Here is a 21,298-nt window from a genome sequence, read left to right as displayed (position 1 = left end):
TGTTTTTTAGTTTCTTTTCCATTAATTTTTATTTATATTATATAATGATTTTAAAATTTTTAATATTTTTAAATTTGCCTTATATGGCTATAATTATATTATATAATATGTATTTTTATACTTGATTTTGAACAATTTTAATATTTTTACCCACACAATTATAATAATTTATATTTTATTGGAAAAGAAACAAAAAACAAAAAAAAAACTATAAAAAACATTTTAACCATACCTGTGATCTAAATAGATCATAGGTAGTCCCAAATCTTTTAAAATGGGAAGGAAAATGTTAGTATAATGTAATACTTACCAAAAAATATTCAGTAACTAGTGTAGTACCTATAAAAATTCGGGACCCAACTCGGATGCTCCGCGAACACTATATGTATATTTTTTTTATATTTATTGTATAAATTCAATTGTTTCAGCACACTAAATGCTAAATATAAGTATTTGTATTTGTATAATTTTAATGGTGTTAATAATAATTGCTACAATATATAATGAGTAATATTAGTAATATTTTGACAAACATTGCTCAAGTCATTTATGTTTTAGTTATTAACCTAAATAACGCAATTATATTTAAGTTATATTTATATATATATATATATATTTAATAATGCAGTTGTATACCATGCATATGAATTAATTACTTAATCGAGTACCGTAATATTATGATGTGTTTGCTTGTCACACTGCAAGTACATAGGTATGAGTGATAATATATAATTCGTCTACGTATACTCTATTTTATGAGGTGATATTATTTTCACTATGAACTTGCTCGATTCCGAACAGGGTAACAATATTGAAACGCTGTAAAAATGATTTTTATCGAATACATTATAAAACCGCTTAAACGTCTGTATAATTTAGTTAAATGTTAATTGTAATATTGTAACCATTGCATGCATATACTATCGTGGTTCAATCACTCCTGTTAACAATACGATTGTAATTTATATAAACGAGTTTTGCACGTACACATCAGATATTAGTTACAATGACTAATGTTCTAGTTTCATTTTTATATTCTAAGAACGAAATTAAATTAAATATCAAACGTATACATGTATTGATTTATATACATAACGTTTATACGCTGCTCGTATAACACATAACGTCAAAACTGAACGAGCATGATTAACTGCAATGCGAAATAGACTCGTCGACGAATTATACAAGTGTAGTTTAAGATATAAAAAGTATTTTTGTCTACATACAACGTTTATGCACCTTAAATATATATTTATAGATGATGATACTATATTATTATGGACACGGCCTTGTGGTCTGTGAATTCTTAAATAGCTTAATGTTCGCTGTATAACATAATATTCATCTAACAATTTCGGTCGTAAACATTAAACGCGCGTAAAAGTAAATTTGATTTTCAGAAAAGATTTGTTTTTACGGTAAAACGCACAAGGACTATTATGAATCGTTTTTTCTCTGCGGTGGATTGAAATCTTTGAGTGTTAACAAAACGTTATCACTTTGTGAAATCATTTTTCAAAAATCACGACGAGAATGTTAAACCGCTATGAAAACCTGCTATTAACGTCTTGTAATCGAAATATTTTCAATGTGTCTTCAGTTTTGAATAATTTTTATCTTCTAACCTATGACCAATAGAAAATATAATGTAATAATATTCCAGATTATTTGCGAAAAGTTGATCGAACTATAAAATATTGCTTATTATTATTTAAATTGCACGTCGATACGACATCAATCGTAAAACTCATAAATCAATTCTAAAACGATTAAAAATGATATTGGTCATAAACAGCCCCATGCGCAGGATTTCAAATGAAGGGGAAGGGATTTAAAAAATAATGTATAAAATAGATATATCAATAATTAGTAAATAGAATTATATATTTATAATTATTATTAATTTTGTAATTATATTAAAACTGTTTTTTTTTTATCAATATTGTAAAATACAAATTATTGTTGTAATTAATTTACCCGACCGGGGTAAGAAAAAATACTTGGTTGTTACTTATCTAAATTTATACCACGATAACGATAATGACAAAATTCGATAAACAATGTAACCCATACGATAACACTATAAAAGTACATAATAATGCATTATTACAAATAAGATTAAAAAATATTTAATATAATCAATCAAAAATGAAAATCACGATTTATATTTTTCCGTTAATGGGGGATGAACCCCCTCCCCCTTTCACCCTTGTGCACGGAACTGGTCATAAATAAACGCGTTGACTATTCGAACTTCGTATAGTATCAATATTGTCATTTCATATGTACGGCTCGAGATGTGGTTGATATCGCAGTGGATCACGATCGAAAATTTAACGTGTTCATACAACGATCATTACAATACCGTTTCGTAAAATTATCATCGTTATCAGCGGTTCGAGAAATTATTTAAATTTGTATAGTGGCTCGGGAACTCGGGGTTAATGAAAAATATTTAAAACAAACCGGATTGGACCCAATTAGATACATAATGACGTCACAGCTGATAGACTCGACGCTTCTGCACGTCGGTCAGTTCCATCGCGCGATCAGTAGGTTGGTACGTGCCGACTGCCGGGTATATACCGTGTACGGTCGTATACATGTGATTAAAATAATTTGTTGTTTTCGCTTTTGCTTTTTTTAATTTAATTTTTTTTTTTAACATTTTGAAACATTTTAATCAATCTTCGCATCGCGGTTTTTATCACCATCCAACGAATACGCATAAATCGTCAACTGAATAATTTTAAACAATATAATTCGTATAAACAACGTTCTTTTCACTATATACGTTTTTTGTTGTACATAATACAATATAACAGAACTATTAAATTTTATTTCGACAATATTTTTCATGTATCATACTGTAGTGCGACTTGATAACGTTTTAGTTTCGTATGTCCGTGACGCCTTTTTATTTTTTTTTTTAAACAATTAATTTTTTTTAATAACGTTTTTACGAAAGAATAATATATATAGAATAATAGTTATTATGTGCGATCTACAAACTAGTAACGGCGAATCTGTATTTGATGACATTGATTTGGGATTTAAGTCTATATTAGACGAATCTTTCCATCCATTTTTCGGTAAGTAATACTTTTTATTTTTATATCATAAATATAGAACATTTTCCGTTGATTAATTTGTGACAAATTAGTTTATCACAAATAATGAATTAAAAATAACACATAAGACATAGATGATAATTATTTCCTAAAGTTAACTTAATATTTTTTTAATCTCTTTTGAGTTTCAAAATAATATAGCATACTGAATTGTTTAAATCATCAAAACTCTTTGGAATTTTCCATTTTCAATTTTTTACCTTGACATTTGTATGCATTGCATTTTTATATGTAATTGGATAAAAATTAAAAAAAAAAAATGGTACAATACATGAAAAATAAATTTTAGCTATTATTTTATTTTATTTATTTATTTATTATTATTTTTTTTTTTTTTTTTTTGGTTGGCTTTAAACTAATTGAATTAATTAAATAATATTATTCCTACACCTATATTTAACGCTCTAACTACCCTATAATATAAAAATGTATACAGAAATATGAATTTAATTGTGTACATATATGTATATTAATATACACAAATAACACAAATACTAAATTGGATACTAAAAACTGTTTTCAAAATTATAATAGAAAATATTTAAATTGCATGCGTGTAATATGGCAGACCACGTGGTAGAACAATGTTGCCTCCGCATAAAGCCATCACTTCATCAGTTTTGATTTAACTAAATGTATTTAATAGCTCGCACAATGATAATCATGTTGGACGAAACTATAAAACAAAAATTAGTTCTTGATATAATGTATAAATCGTATTTGCAGTCAGGGTAATTTTTTTTCTTGTAAAATTCACTTTTACAATATCAAAACGAAAATAATATTTATAACAAAAATAAATGTATGCGTCTTGTGTTTATTATACTAAGTGAAATAGAATAATTAATTTTCATAGTATGGTTTATTTGTTATTTTAAAACACATTTATCCAAAAAGTGTTTTCTTTTTAATTCTCATATATGATATATACTAAATGAAATAATTGAAATTCATCATTTTTTTATATAACATGATTGTTATTTTATAACTAATACACTGAAAACGTAACAAAAAAAAAAAAAAACCAATAAATAATATTTATATACATCAACTAGACAATAACATAAATAAATAATACATAAAAGAATTCAATTGTCCATATCTATATTAAAATACTGCTGAAATATCCGAGAGCCAAAGATTTATTTTTTAAATGTACATTACATTTTTTATCAATACGATACAATACATATAATTCGGCAGATATTTTGAAAATTAAGTAAATATATAAAGATCATTCATATAATTGTTATTAATTAAACCCGATTTGATATGGAAAAAAACTATGTTATAAACTATAAAGGTTGAAAATTTAAAATGCATGTATGGTACTTCTCATTTTTACCTTACAAATTAATAGATTATGAATTCAAGGAAGTCAATAGTATTTTAAGCAAATCATTCCAAAAATATTGAACAAATGTTTAATAGTATTGTTAGAAAAGTGGTTAAAAATAGAAGTCTGTTTTTTTTTATTAGGTATGTCGGAATTAGGTATATCGGTTATGATTATTATTTCTTAACTACCTATATCATAACCCCCGTTTTCCATCCTCATAAATTACTCCTTTCCAAATGTAAATTACACAAAAAACTTTTTTACCTTTAGATAAAAGATACTGTACTCTTACCATTTTACCAGAAAAATATTTGGGTAATAACATCCACTCCAACATTTTTACTTGAGTACACGATTTTTGATTTTGATGACACGACGTAGATAGACAAAAACAATGTCAATATATGCATTTATGTGTTTACAAAAAAATAAATATACACGAGGAGAAATTTCAAGTTTAGAGTTCATTCAGTAGGCCTTAAAAATAAAGGTAAATTAATAAAACTATTATTTTATTAAATTGTTATCCTTTTCAAACAATTGTTTTGATTTTAATTTTTTAACTATTTTGCTAAGTCATTTGGATTTTTTAATATTAATGCTGTATAATAATCTTACGATTTATATTTTTAAATATGAATTTGATACTTTTATAAAACATATTTTTTATTATTATATTATTCGTAGGAGTTAACATTATCTCTTGTAGGAGTTGAAACTTAATTTTGTAGGATTTAACACTATGTTTGTGTAGGAGATATTATTTCCCTCCAAATTAGCTATTCTTCCTCGACATTCTCCTCTTCGTCATCATTTCCCGTTCATCCTCTATCATGTCTTTAATCGTCAACTTTATTCTTATAGCCGACTTCCTTTATTTGTTTTGTTTCTTTCTTTTGTTTCTTCCTTTATGTGTCTATGATATTTATATTAATTTCACATGCATGTAACAGTTTTGCTATAAAACCGTAGCGCAAAATTGAATTTAAAAAAAAACCATGCTGAAAAATTATAAATATTACTTTTTATATTTTCATTGAATTAATTACCTATATAAGATTAATTTTTTTTTTTACTTATCATTTATATAATGTAACGATCTCAATCTATAAATGTATCATAAAATTAAATCACTTACCCATTTGATTTTAATCGAATGTACAAAACCCGTGTTCTAGTTAAATTTATGATAATTTGCTATGTTATTGATACTAAATGATAATGTAAATAATTTTGCAATCAACCTACATGTATTACATATTATACTATACATACTTCATGATTTTAATGAGTTAAATCATCACAGGTTAAACAATATTTCTTAAACTACCGTTTTGTTATAGAACAATCATAGCCATGAATATTGTCTATTATCACGTTGAACAGCTGTAATTAATAGACCACAAAACCATTTGTACAGAGCATTCAAATTGGAGAAAAATATTGGCATATTATATATTATATATTATTTGTTGATATTAAATACGTCTGTCGTTGTATTCGTGCAGGCAAAAAAAACTAAGTTTCATTAGAATTAATCTTCTCATCACTGAACAGCAAACAATATATTTCATCAATTCGTGCAACATGGTGCAATAACAAAATTCGGTTGTCTGGAACCGTATATTTAAAACCAGTTTTTCGAAACAGAGGTGGAAAGAAAATAAAATTATACATTGGATGTTTTTTACGATAACATTGGTGTGTGCGCATGTCATACAGCTATACGGGCCTACGCATTATTATTTTTTTATTATTAAGTTGTTCCCGCCAATTATTGCTATTTATTTGTTTCTATAATAAACACACTATTGAATATTTAATCATAATGGAATAAACAAAAAAATCAAAGTGATTTTATAATGAACTACTAAGGTGTTGCATTAAAAAAAAAAAAATCTACTTTTTTTCCTTAAAATTTTGTTAAAATTAATTTATATACATTATGCCCTCTATATCGTTTTCAGCTGTAACGCAAATATTTTATGAATGCGGTTTAATAGTAATTATATGCGTAAAATCATTTGTAAATAGAATAACGATTTCATTACTGCAATATTGTAATCAAGAGCTTAATGGGCCATATAAATTCAACAAGTACAATGATTATCATGCGCAATAGATAATTTTTCATTTTAAATCGTTTGACTTGATCTTCGTTATGATAAAAATACATCGTATACCTTGGGTTTACGTACACCGAATGCGGTCCAACGATACTGACGGGAAGGCAATCGTGTCCGGTTTGACGAGACTTCACGGCGTAGTAGTTACCGAAGTTACTTATCGTATAAGGGTGTGTATTCGGTCCGTAGTACACATACAATATACACTGTACACATGTACAATGTACACGATATATATTAAGTAGACGCGAGTAAAAAGGATATAACGAAAGGATGTTTCGTTCGATTTTGTTCACGATTAATTTCACACGGTCGAAGGAGTTGGTCGAAAGTGTTTGAACGTGAGTCTAGCTAGCGGTTCGGTCGACAGCGTACGATATTAGAAACAAAAAAAATATCATTTATAAAATGTGTTTTTCTCCGTTTAGTTGATGCGAAGGAAAATAATGTTCAACTGTCGACGTCTTACTGCAGTTACTGCAGGTACGCACAAACCGAAAACGAAAAACGTTTTCGATATCCCGTAAACATCTCGACGTAAGCCGAGGTTACGTCGAATAAAAAAAAAAATTATCTTATGCGTGATTATCTATATTACGTTCCCGTTAAAACGGGTCAAAGGCGAAGAAGGATTCGTTTAACCGCAGACCCGCGACCATGTTCACTACCTGGTAGTGTTGGATTATTTTATAACACGGTTGTTTCGTGTTCACTACCGACCGACCGATTTGGCCGCCGCTGCAGATCGTCGTTCGCATCGTAACAATGTCGTGCACGCGCATTCAAATTCGAACTCGAACGGAAAACGTCTTGATTTCGCGCGTCCGACGGATCGACGATGTGTTCTTTCCCATAATTTTTCGGCTTCCCTCTCGTGCGAGACGTACGCGTATGGTATGTACCGTCTGCACCAGCGACCGTAGACCAAAACGACCGATACGTGTATAATCGGTTGGCCGTCGACGGATTTTCACACGAAACACGATACGTCCTCACCGATTCCTGGAGAAATCCGAGAACACGAAATCGAGCACGCGCATAGAAGTACGCGACTGACCGTCGAGCCTATGCGCGCGTCTACGTTTTATTCGTAAAACATGCCTTGTATTTTATTCGGCTTAAAATAATTATGTGCGCGAAGTTGACAACATTACCGTGTACTTGGTTAGGTATACCGGGTACGTCGCGATCGCGTTTGCCTGCACAGACATGGCTGTTGCCCGTTTTACGCCGGCGGTAAAATCAACAGACGGTGGCCGAACGATGGCATGATGTCGATTCCGAATGATATTTAGGTTTTTTTTTTTACTGCCCTCGATGAAAACATGCTGCCCACGGTTCTAGGTCACTTTGCATACGGTCTATTGACAAAATGTGTCTCGTCTGGTCAATTTAAATTGTTCCTAAGGCGGTCGGTTCCTAAGGTTGTCTATGTTATATAAGACTCCAGATAATTTAAACATTTTTTCAGACTCTATAATTACGAGAAGTATATTATTGTTAACTAATTTTTCTTAAGAGCTTTAAAAGTTTTAATTTTTTCACGACTATGACAATTGTATCGTCTATTGACCAACATTGTATCTTAACTGTACGAAATTTAATACTTTATTTTCAATCATCTCAATATCGTTTTAACCGTATAAACTGATCGCATGAGATAGATTTAAACAGTAGACCGAACATTATGTGACAGTTTACCGTTGGCCACCGCTGCTTTCTTTGACTATTCAGGCCTCTATTCGGAAAAAGTTTATCTGTGTATGGCACATTTTAAAAGACTATTGGGGATATTAAAATCAAAATTGTCAAACAAAACGGTTGTTATATACTTTAACAATACAAATTTGATCTTATAACTAAAATATTAAATATGCTCCCACTTTACTAACAAATAACCGTTTGAAAAGTATCTATCAAGCTAAGAAGCGATGGAAAAACTAATTTCTATCTTTTTAAACTGAAATTCATAAGAACTTCAATTATGGTACAAAAAAGAAAAAATGAAGCTAATATTAATGAACACTATATACTCAGAAAATAAAACTGGAAACCAAAACGATGTTGGCTTTGAGTCACTTAAACGTCATCATAATATACTTACATTATATTGTGAACTTATCAACGTTTTAATTTTGCAAACAGAGGTGGTAAATGAGAGAAGAATTACTATACATTGTATAGTATTTATTACACTAAACGATGTAATATATTTTCCTTGATTCTGTCAATATAGGTGTCATAAGAAAAATAAATAAATAGTTTCCTTGTTTCAAAGCTGACCTACAGCTACGTAATATGTGCAATCGAGACGATTTCCAAACGAATTTACAAGAAAGATACTCTTCGATTCAAAAGAGTCGTAAATTTAAAAAACAAACTAATTTTGCATTCTTATCAAATGTACGATCTGCGACTGTACTTTTTTTTTTTAATTGCATTTTATTAAAATATACGATTATTCTTATAAAGATATATTTTTTTTTCGGGCTTTACGATCCATCGATTTACCGCCAAAACTACCTCTTCCCATTTCTCTCTATCATAAACATATATTAAAAAATTTAAATTGTGTTTATTTAATCTCAATACATATTTTGATGATACAAAATGGTGAATGTATTACTATTAAATCAGACAGGAACCTATACGAGTAATAATATAATTTAATACTGAGGTGTGAGATCAATGTCAAGGCAGATAATACATGCGTATTTAGTACAATACTACGTACAATAACTACAAATAGTAGTCATGTAGTTATAACTTAAAATACAATTAAACATAATCTCTTGATTTTGTATAAATTATTGTTATTAGATGTAGAAAATATTTGAACATTTATAAATTTATTACCATACTCGTCCGCATTCAAAACAGAGTAAAATTTATTGATTTTTCGTTTAGCAATTGTTTATTATAACTCCGATTGAGAAGAAAAAGTAAACTACCGGATATTAGATACTTCAAATAATTTATAAGATCTCTCTAGAAATCGTATATTTTCAAAGATACAATCATATAATGTATTAGATTTAACAAATAGTTTCTGCGGTGGCTCTATTGAATGATATCTACAGGTTATAGCAACAATAATAAAAATAATTAGCAATAACAGTCGTCTCTAAAATATACATCAAACTCATCATGTAAAATACATACATAGCATTTGAATTTATTTGTCTTCATTATTTGTTTGAATAGATTCATGTAAATAACCGTCCTATTGGGGTAAAGTCGGATCTAAATATTAGGAGTGTAAGTACTAATTAGAGGCCCCTTTAAAAAAAAAAAATGTTTTTTTGTAAAAGTAACTTTTATTTTCGTTTTTGTGCACCACATTCAAATATATGTTTAGATATTTCGATAAATGAATTTACTATTAAAGTTGTTAAATTAAATGCAATGAACAAATATAAAAAAAGATCATAAAAAAACATAACGAAACTGATGATTTCAAGTTTAGATTTTGGTTTTAGAGTTCCCTTATAGGTTGAGTTTCCGGCATATTGCACTCTAGCACACCCGCTAAATCTGACACTGAAAGGGAGGGTAATTGTGTTAGGGCGTCCAAAGTATTATGAAATTAGGTGATGCCATAAAAATTAATGATAATAAGAAAAATGCAGTGTTTTATTTTAGATAGGTATTAATTTTCCTTCTATACTGAAACATATAAGATAAGTACTTATACAATTTTATATTATATACTATAAAATATAAACCTATGTAAATAATGAATTAAATGCCTCCAATAATATATAACTATTACCGAATGATCTAATATAATTGATAAATTATTAATGATTGCAATTTATGACTTTATGTACTGAATAGATCAGAGATAGCAAATTATTTTAACGTTACGTTCCAAAAATTACCTTTTTTTTTTTCATCCAACGTGCCATTAAATGTATAATAATATTTAAATAATATTTATTTACTATATATTATACGAAAACATTTATTATTAAAGTATTAATATAATAAATGTAATTTTTAAATAATATATAATTATATTACTTTGGTAATTATTCATCACTTTAATATGATTTATTATGTTGAATTGCCAATTCATTGGTGTTTGGTTTATAATTAGCAACTTTGAATAAAGTACATTTAGCACTACATTCATCAGTTGGTCGGCTTATTAAATCAGGTTTTTGAAAATAGTGATTCACATAAACAAGTCGAAGAAAAAATAAACAAAATTGCTAATACTACTATATTGCATCATATTACGTTTAGTATATTTTTTAAATTCTTAACTAATCTACAATTTTTATTTTCTGAAAGAAGTAAAAATAGCAAAAAGGTACTACCAATTTTTATGTTTTGTTTTGTGAAAAAAATTGTTTTTTTTTTATCATTTAACAAAAATAATTAAGTCTGTGTCAACTTTAAAATATCATCAAAACAATATTAATACATTTATATGAATATAAGATAAAAACAATAATAATAATAATTAGGTAGGTACCTTAATAAATAAAAGTTCTAACATATTTAAGGAATGAGATAAATTATATGTTGAAAATGCGAAGTCAATTTTATAAAAAATTTTGGAGATAATTGGATGTCAAATGTTATTACCCAGGAACGTTATTGATAGTTAAGACAGCACTGAATGATACTTGATGACTTGTTGACAGGTAATAATTGCTTTATAAATAAACAATTATTAATAGATTCATACCTCAATGGTAGCAACTCGTGGATATGTTTCACAGTGACAACTATGATGACAGAAATGGCTTACTTTTAAAGAAATAATAAATATTTATTATTCCATGGAATCGTGTGCTATTTTGACAATTTTTCAACAAATTTAATACAAACGCTTTGCGCACAACCATTTCGATACTAAAATACATCGGTTATGGCCTACACGCAATGATGGCATTTCATGTGAGAAGTTAAATGTTGTTTAAATTCTATTTTGCAATGATAGTTACAAATAATTTTATGTGGTTGTTTTCACCGAGCTGTTTCTTGTTAGAATTTTGTACCACTACATTTAATGGTACAGGGCCTAGTATTTTATCGAATACTGGTTATCGAATTGAATTTATCAATTACTTTTTTGGCGAATAATAAACATATTATTGCTTTTGTTGATTTAACTGTATCAAATTACTAATGATTTACACAATATATAAATGTAGATGCAAAAAAAAAACATATTACGGGATCGTACTTCAATTTTTCTTTACAGTTTGCTGTTGGGGTTTAACATTATGTTGTACAAAACCACTAACTAATGTTATTATCTATTTTGTGTTATTATAATGTTATATAGGTGTACTTAAAAATGTTCTGATTTATTTTACACACGACCGTTGTTGTACTTAATAACACGCCTCAAACCAGATAAATAATAATAATTATAGGGTCCCCACGCATATCTACTTAAGAAGATAAACATATGCCCCACACGAACCCTAACCAATATTCTGTGTAAAAAGGTCGTATACAATTTTATTTCTACAATGCTGCAGTGAACACCTTTTGAATGAATACAACTCATAGTGAATCTTTAAACCGACTGAAAACGGTTACTCTGTTGTCCGAACCCTGTCCATTGGTCCATTCTGCAGCGTTTGTTATTTATTTATTTTCTCTTGGTTCGTTTTACTGACTTATGATTATTATTGTTGTATATTTTATATTGTTCGAAAGGTCATCTTTATTCGTTGTCGGGACTTATTTATAAACCGTGGGGAATCAGAACGCAGAGTTTTCCTTGTTATTCTTCTGCATTACATGCTATGTACAACACAAAGCAGCTGACTGCGTGTTTTTTTTTTCTTAAAAAATGTGAATGATTATAACATTTTTAATTATAGCCATGAATGCATACGGACATCATAAATCGACAAGGTCGATCTTTATCTATAATATTATTAATACATTCTACACATAATACGAATATGGCCGCGCATGTTATTATTCATAACCGATTCAATTTGTATGTAGAATACTCATACTACGTTTCCACATGTGATACCATGATAAAAAAAAACCATTATTACTATAGCCACAATTGTAGTACGTTGATTTTAGAATAATTTACGTTGACCTACTGTACACGAGATAAAAATATGAAAACTCATTGACTTTTATATCAATACTGCGGTGTGGAATTCAAGTATTCAACTGGTACTTATTGCAATATCAGTGCAGGTGTTTTTACGGTGTTAGCGATAGAAGTTTATAATATTTTAATACGACAAATTTCCGAAGTACATTTATAAGTTTTTAAGCTACAATAATGCGATAACGTGTGCTCAGTTTAAACGCACCGTCGTAACGGCTACCAGGGATGGATGGTAAAAAAAAACACTTTTCAACGCGTTCCGTAGACCAAAGATGTACATAACATTGCGTAGAATTGTGAAATGATATTTTTTTAAATCTTACTGATAACGTTCACTCGTGGTTCCAGTATGTAAATCGATAATTATATACCATTCGAACAGCATTTATGGGCTTATATAAATGTTATTGTTAAAGCTACTGGGCTTTGGACCGCTCGTTCCCGTGAAATATATGCCTTCCATAACCTTTGATTCGAGAACAGAACGAATACAAAACCGTTATCATCAAGCCGTCAAAAGGTTACGAATTCGGCCCACGCATCAAGAGTTCAATACCGACTGTTAATTTTTATTATTGATATTGCGCACGCTAAGGAACGTCGGAGCGCGTTGGTCTCGTTCGACGTCTCGGTAAATAATACGCGGTGGACGACGGGCCGTAAGTCGTTGCTTGCGCGTGTACACGGTCTCCGTAGAAATTCGTTTTCGTCGTCGCACGGTCAATGTTTCTTCCATCCGTCAAAAGCATCAGCAGCAGCAGAAACGACTATTAATCCGCATTTGTATTGTATTATCATTGCGTCACGTGGACATTGTCTAGAAAATAAATAATTGTACAAATATAATAATAATAATAACAACAACAATAATGAGTATTTATGCAACTGCAGTGTATAATGTGTGTGCTCGCACACAATACAGTGATTTTAAACGTGATCAACACGCTGCCGCCGCCGTTTCCGTTCACAACCGCGTGATGACATTATAATTATTGCGGAACATATTATTACCATCACCATCTCGAAGAGCTGAAAAACGCGTTGAAATTTATAGCCGTAATCAGTGTCGTATCCAACAATTAATTTTTTTTTTTTTTTTTTTGGGGAGAGGGAAGCTGATAAATTACAAAAAAACATAACAACTGTAAAATAAATGATTTAAAAAACTAAATTTTAAATTTTAAAACAAAAAATTATTATTTTCATCATATTATTAATTTTATTCTTCTAGCTTTTTCACTGTTCGAAAACTTGTCTAGTACCATATCATCAATAATATCTACATCTATATGAATATATAATAGAGCTAGTCTTACTAAGGCACTATGATATATGGATATGTTAAGCCACTATTTTGCGACTTAACATTGATAAAATAAACGCGAATAAATTCATAATTTCATAATATAATCATTATTTATTTCACATTATTTTTATATTTTACTTTGGCCGTTGTTTTGTGTTTGGTGATTTGGTCTATATACGTATTTATTTTATTTACAACTTCTTTTTGACTCTTTCAAATAAGATAAAACTATTATTTACTTACATTATTTATTTTGTAATTGAGCTCCAAATTTAATTATTATGGGAGGTTGTATGGCTCCCAACTGTAGTAATTCTCAGAAAACATAAATTAAATTATTCCGTTTTCCATGAGAAAAAAGCAGAAAGGACAAATGGATTCAGAATTATAGGCGAGATAAGTGGAAATCAACAACTCATTCAGAGCTATGTCATAATTATGACTAAAATATAAATATAGAGGGTTTATAATATATGTATCTTATAATTAATTTTCATAAGTATTAAAATTTAATATTATGATCAAATAAAAAATATAATATAATAATAATAAGTATAAAAATAATATTAATATATTATTTTACGTAAGCTTGGCATTAAAAAAATATATTTTGAAATTTATTTCTAATATAATTAGTTTATTGTATTTAGTTATGTATATAATAACAATTTATAAGAATTATGTTTATATATGCTTGAATATAGTTCCACTTTGAAAACTTTGAGTCGCAAAATGACGAAGTACCATACCTATTATATATAGTGCCCTAGTCTTACAAGCCGTGACTCAGATGTGTTTCGAAGATAATTTTTCAATCTTCTTAATGTTGAAAAACTTCTCACTGCGGTGGCTGTTGAAACTGGAAGTATTGATAGTGTTTTAAGGATAACATCGATACCGATAGGCATGACGTTGTACACGTTTTCTGTCTTTGTGATATTATAGTTTGATTATGGAAAAAACGTATGTCGTATTGTCGTTGTATATTATAAAAAACGTATGTCATATTGCCAATGTATATTATATTATTTAATTAATTAAATGATAATTTAAGATTTCCTGAAATTTCGGAGGGGCTGCAGCCCCCTCAGTTCCCCCATGGACTCGCCACTGGCCGTAAGGTTAGTACTCGCTCATATTTACGTGCCTTAACGCGAATCTAATATACTGCATAGATACGTTTCCGATCATGATATACGATATAGTGACCACAGGACCTGGAAGCATCGGGCTTCTCGATGATGTGGGGTGTCTGTTGTCGACGTATTATTATTGTATGGCGTACCCGATAGAATGTCGCTTCACCCAACAGTTGACAAATCGTTCAGTGACCCTATATATATATAATGTGTGTGTGTGCACGCGCGTGCGTGTGTGTTTGTGTGTGCGTGTGTGTGTGAGTGTATGTATGTGTGTACGAAGGGGAAAAAACATTTCTTCGGCTTCCCTTCTCCTCCCACCACCCTCTTCGTTCCCGAGATCGAATGTACACAGTGAAAGTCATACACGTAAACGCTAAATACGCACATTATGAGTTAAACGTAATCCTACCTTGAATATATACGCACAGAGGCACTACAACACAGAATTTACACGCAGTGTACGATTATCGATTCGGGTCGAGTCAGCGATATTCGTTAAATATATACGCGCGTGTATAGCACCATGCGATCGTCGTACGGTTTGAAAATGTTTAGGAACGGAATAGCAGAGGGGCAAGAGAGTTCAAATTCGAAGTACATCCGATTGGGACCGGGGGACGAAAGGGTTGAGATCAAACCCGTCAAGTGAACATATGCGATAGAGTTGTACTATGCTCGACGAAGAAATTATCAGATATACCTACGGGCGCCAAAGAGAGATCGTTTTTTTTTTTTTTTGTACGTAAAACATCATAATTATACTGCAGCCAAACAATCACGCGATATATAGGAGTGATTCATAAAAGAAAACATTATAAAGATATTTCATTCGATGATTTTTAATAAATTCAATACTAATAATATGATAAAATTTTAATTTGACGTGTCCCGTTGCGAACCCTGACCCAACTCGTTCTTGCGTCTCGTCGAGTAACTGGATAGTTTTTTCCAACATAATTATTTCCAAACGTCGACTTTAAAGGATAAACATTAGGTACGTTTAAAACAAATTAATCGGCAACAAAAAGAAAATGTTTTTAACATTTCGGCGTTTCCCGGGATGGTCGAATTGCACTTATTACCGAAAAATAAATCATCGAGTTGCATTTGGGTTTGAAAAAAGTAATGGTCAAACTATACTCGTTCAAAAAAAAAAAAAAACTTGAAGTGATTTTCCACTATTAATGTGCACGCACACGTGCACAAAAATGGTTATAACCGTGTTATTGGACATAGCTGAAAAAATTTCGTGACAAGTCTTATATACGAAAAATGTGTTTTCACTATATATTTCTTTAAAAAAAACCCGTCTTTATAAACGTTAAAAATATTAAGAATCTTATGTTTACAAACGAAGAATTTAATAGCATAATATTAGTTTGTGAATGCTATTTAGATAACACAGATATGTTAATTGACGAAAAAATCTAACCTACCAAGATACTATATGGATATCAGTAAAATTAGAGTTATACTTTAACCACGTACTATGTAAACCTTTGTAAACTACATAAATTATAACAAGTACACACTTTTAAGTTGCTGTGTAAATATGAACGATTTAAAAATAATTATAAGCGATCGAGACCGTGACTTAATTATGCATCGAAATCTTACATTTTACAAAAAAAAAATGTAAATGATGGTGTTTAATCACATTATACCTATTGTGGTTGTCTTTCAAAACTATATCTCAACGAATGTTCTACAGTTATTTTTGGATTTAAATTTTACATAACTATGAAAAACCAATGAATTTAACTCGAAAAATGATTTTTTTTATTATATATTATATTTTTATATAATTTTTTTTTCTTCTAAAGATAGGAAGGGAAATGAGAGGTTTCTAAACTTTAACCCCTTCAAAAAGATGATAATTTTTTTAAATACTATTTTTTGATCCTAAGTGCAATTCGAATATTTTCGGCGTCCCACTGTTGTAAGCCTATTAAACCGTATTATTATGCTAAGGATCCTATTAAAAATTACTGAAAAAGTAAAAGATGTACGTTGCGTGATTACAGTACATTATGATGTTATGAATTTAATATTTTATTTCGTATGAACATAATAATATATATAATAATAAAAGTCTAATAAAGCTTGTCTTATCATTTTTTATTGATTTTTTTTGTGGAAAACTATTGATAATAGTAGAAAATATGTAACGTGTATTGATTTTAAGTGTATTATACATGAATTCTCATATTCAAATATGCGTCTTATTGAATTAACTATAAAATCAATCTACAAAATATGTATATTAAATTATAGTTTCAGAGTGAGCTAAACAAATAGTTAATGTGGTTTCGTGTTAAATAGTTGATTTAAAAAATATATTACAGTTTTAAACTCATAATTTTATGTATATTAAATAAATTTATTCTATTCATTAATAACACGCAATATAACAACAACAATATTTCCTTCATTAAATATTTTGAATTTTATTAGTACTTCTTATGCTTTTTTTTTTTAAAAAAAAAAAGAAAGAATAATTACAATCTATACATACATTTTATACAATAAGTAATTTTTGAAAGACAAATAGCGGTAATTATAACAGAGAGGGAAGGTACTCTGTAGTACTACCTAATGGATCAAGCCAGGAAATATCTAGGCCAAGACCGTTTAAATCTTCTTTTAGGATTGTTAGGAATCGTATAAGAAGGTAGTCATTTAATTAATGGATTAGTATAACGATGAATTAGCTTAGAGTGGAATGAGAGGGTGCGGGATTTATTTAATTGAAAAAGTGTAGGGATTTTTAAATCGTTATGAAAATTGTTATGTACCACGAGGTAGAGACGATTTAACGGAGACATATAGTATAAAATGTTTAAATAACTTGTAGGTTTGTAAGTTTAGCAGAGCCCCATATCTAGATTCCGTATGCTCATATTGGTCTTATAATACCTTTGTAAATTAACAATTTATTGCTGGTGCTTAAATTGGAACGGAGAAAGTGGAGTCTAGAGTTAACAGATTTGTTTTTGATATTTTGTATCCAGTTGAGTCATTTATCAAACCTTAAGCAGTAAGTAGTATTATATATTATTATATAGTAAGTAAGTATTTGACTATAGGGGTTACTGGTATCATGTTGTTATTAATTGAGACAGGAGTTCCTAGGTCTTAGTAAAAATTCAATAAAAGAAGGTTTGGAGTCATTTATTTTAATCTTCCATTATTTATACCAGATCTGGATCATGTTTAGGTAATTTTATAACCTGTAGGACACAGTTTAGGAGTTGTTGTTTGAGGTCAGGATTATTGTGTTATTGATGTAAATGGGTGGTAAAGTATTTGACTCTGAACCCAAATTGGTGATTAGGAATGATTTTAGATTTTTCCGACAGCAGTAAATGTATTTTCAAAAGTATTTTCTTAAACAATTTTGAAAAGGTTGGGAAGAGACTGACTGATCTATGAGAGGTGGGAAGTTGAGGTGGTTCATTGGGTTTAGAGATAAGAATTATATTTGAATGTTTTCAGGTGTCTGGAAAGTAGGATAGATGAAATAAAGAGTTGAATATGAGAGTGAGAAAGATAACAGATTTTTTTATGGAGATTTTTAACTATAAAGTTCCTCATCAGGCTAATCTGTGACCTCGGGCTTTTTTTTATAGTTCTTTTATAATGTGCTTCGTCTGAATTTTTGTATTTGGCTGGGTAAGCTGAATAAAGGGGGAATTCATAGATTATTTAATACGTGCAAGATAAATTCTGTTTGGACTAATGTTATGAGGCTTAAAAACACTAGTGAGGTGAGATACAAAAACATTGGATTTTTTTGTGTCAGTGGTGGCCTATGAATTGTTAGGCTTGCAAAATGGGGGAAATAACTGCTTATAATATAAAATTTTTTTGTAGCCTTCCAACAATGTGGAGATTTTGTTGAGAAGTTTTGAATTTAAGAGTAATAACTTTCATTTTTGAGATTTTGAATAACTCTGATAAGCTTGTTTTTCAAATAATTTAGTCTTGCTTTGTCTATGAGGTATTATAATCTTTGCCACTGGACTAGAGTTCTGCGCTTTTCAACTATTAAATGCTGGATGTGAAGAGAGGTTTTTGAGTTATTTATGGGGTAGGAATCATATACTGAAGCAGCCAGGGCAGTATCTTGGAATAAGGTAGTTAGAAATTGAACGGCTTTGTATATTTCAAAAATAGTTTTTAAGGATGATTGGATGCTAATTTTGTTGGAGACTAAATTTCTAAATTTAGACCAAATTGATCAGCTAGGAGTGGGAGATGGCCTAGTAAATTTAATAAGCATGGCATCTAGCTCCATGTAGATTGGGGTGTGATCAGAGGAGACATTTTCTAGGTTTGTTACGTTTGTATTAAGGTGATTTGGTATTTTCGCAATGAATATGTCGAGGATATCAGGTAGACTATTACTATAGGAAGGCCAGTAAGTAGAATCCGGAGGGGATATTACTGACTCATTTTTTGAGGTTAAGACATAATTGAATGTTCGACCTCTTGTGGTTGCAGAACGATTTCTAGCTGGGGTGACTAATTATATTATAAGTGCAAATATGAAATGTCAGTCATTTAAATTTAAAACAATTTAAACAATACTTAATATTATTTTTTGTTTACATTTTGTACATTAATGTATTTTTACAGTTACATAGATATGGTAAATTTGAATAATAATGATAATTATTTGATTGAAATAGTATTAAATTATATAAAAAATTGCATTTATGGAAAGCCCATCCTCAAGAATAAAGAAAATTATATTAAATGATTGTAATTATGTATTTCATAATGGAACCGCACTAAGTGCTTAAATAGGAAATTATTGATTTAATATCTTACATATTATACTGTATATATGAATTTAGGACGATCAACAATTTTAATATCTGATTAATTAAATATTTGAAACTTTAGTCTGATATTATGATGGTCTGCTAGCAAATACACTATTCAACCAAAAGGCAAAGAATTATTTGTATAAGATAAACATATAACTTACGAGTAACTTATAATTCCTACTTGATAGTTGATCGTGATTGTTTTGAAATATATTTATAAAATTAAAAAATAACTCTTTTAAGAAATCGTGTTTAATTTTTGATCCATACAGAGGTGTTAAAATTTAAAGGGAATGGCTTTTTGATAGAAATTAAAAGTACAATTAATTATTATGAAAACTACATGTTTCCCATCGATCCACTCGGATTTATAGTCATAACAATCTTTGATACCGGAATTTTATTTTACCGATTACCTCGAATCGAATGAAACAAGCTTAAAGATAATGATATTTTTTTTCTGACACAACTATGGGTTAGATAGTTTTGTGACAAATGAAATTAGTACTTGTATAACATAATGTTAAACTATTTGTGTACAACACCAAGTGAATATTTCATACTTAAATTAACTGTAAATTTCAATTTCGTCCATTTCAGTTAAGAACGATAGTATTATATACGTCCATACATCATTTTATTTTTTATTGTATTAGTTAAATTTAAATTTAATATATGTGAAATATATAAATTAGATAAAAATTATTTTTATTTTGTTTCTCTTGTCAAAAACATTACAGCAATGCAATAACAAAATACAAATTATTATATTACAATATTTTTTGGAGTAAAATGAGCATTCGGTTGTTTTTGCGGTAGAACGTCACACGTCATTATACATGTATGACTAAAATTTGGGAGACCTGAAAACCCCAAATTTGTATTTGTTCAAAATCTATAGCAAATCCTTACTAAAATGGTGCATTTTTCTTAGTTATAACATCCTTCTTGCTTTTATTTTCAAATCATGGTTCAGTTTAACATTTCTCGAAAACATCACTTTGAATTTTATTAATTTCAAAATATATGCTTAACTAATTCATAATTCAATACTTTTAATTATAAATAAATAACAATTATTATCATCGAAATGCGTTGAATAAGCATAAAATTATTCCGAGTTCCAAGGATATTTGTGCAACTTATTTATATATATAAATATCTACTAAAAAATACAACGTAAATGATAAAAAAAAAATTATTAACATACCATATTAATATACCTTGTTTTCTATTAAAATCACACATCGCCGTCAACAAGTATCACTACTCGAATATTTTTCCCTCCTATTTTACAAATCCATTATTATTAATATTATAATTAT

At 29.1% G+C, this 21,298-nt stretch overlaps 1 protein-coding gene across 3 annotated transcripts in view; it reads left to right on the top strand.

The window, feature by feature from the left end:
* The first annotated feature begins 2,539 nt into the window (after positions 1-2,539).
* LOC112693143 (hepatic leukemia factor) overlaps positions 2,540-21,298 on the top strand; it is a 73,123-nt gene continuing 54,364 nt past the window's right edge. For 2 of the 3 annotated variants that reach the window (XM_025568072.1, XM_025568071.1), the window contains exon 1: positions 2,540-3,092. In XM_025568072.1, coding sequence (XP_025423857.1) covers positions 2,996-3,092 — 97 coding nt within the window. In that variant the 5' untranslated portion in view covers positions 2,540-2,995. The remainder of the gene's footprint in view (positions 3,093-21,298) is intronic. The other variant, XM_025568074.1, reaches the window with a different exon arrangement.

This window comes from Sipha flava, unplaced genomic scaffold (assembly GCF_003268045.1).
Source record: "Sipha flava isolate LNK unplaced genomic scaffold, YSA_version1 81_pilon_pilon, whole genome shotgun sequence".
NCBI classification, from domain to species: Eukaryota; Metazoa; Arthropoda; class Insecta; order Hemiptera; family Aphididae; genus Sipha; species Sipha flava.
This window is presented reverse-complemented; position numbering and strand designations above follow the sequence as displayed.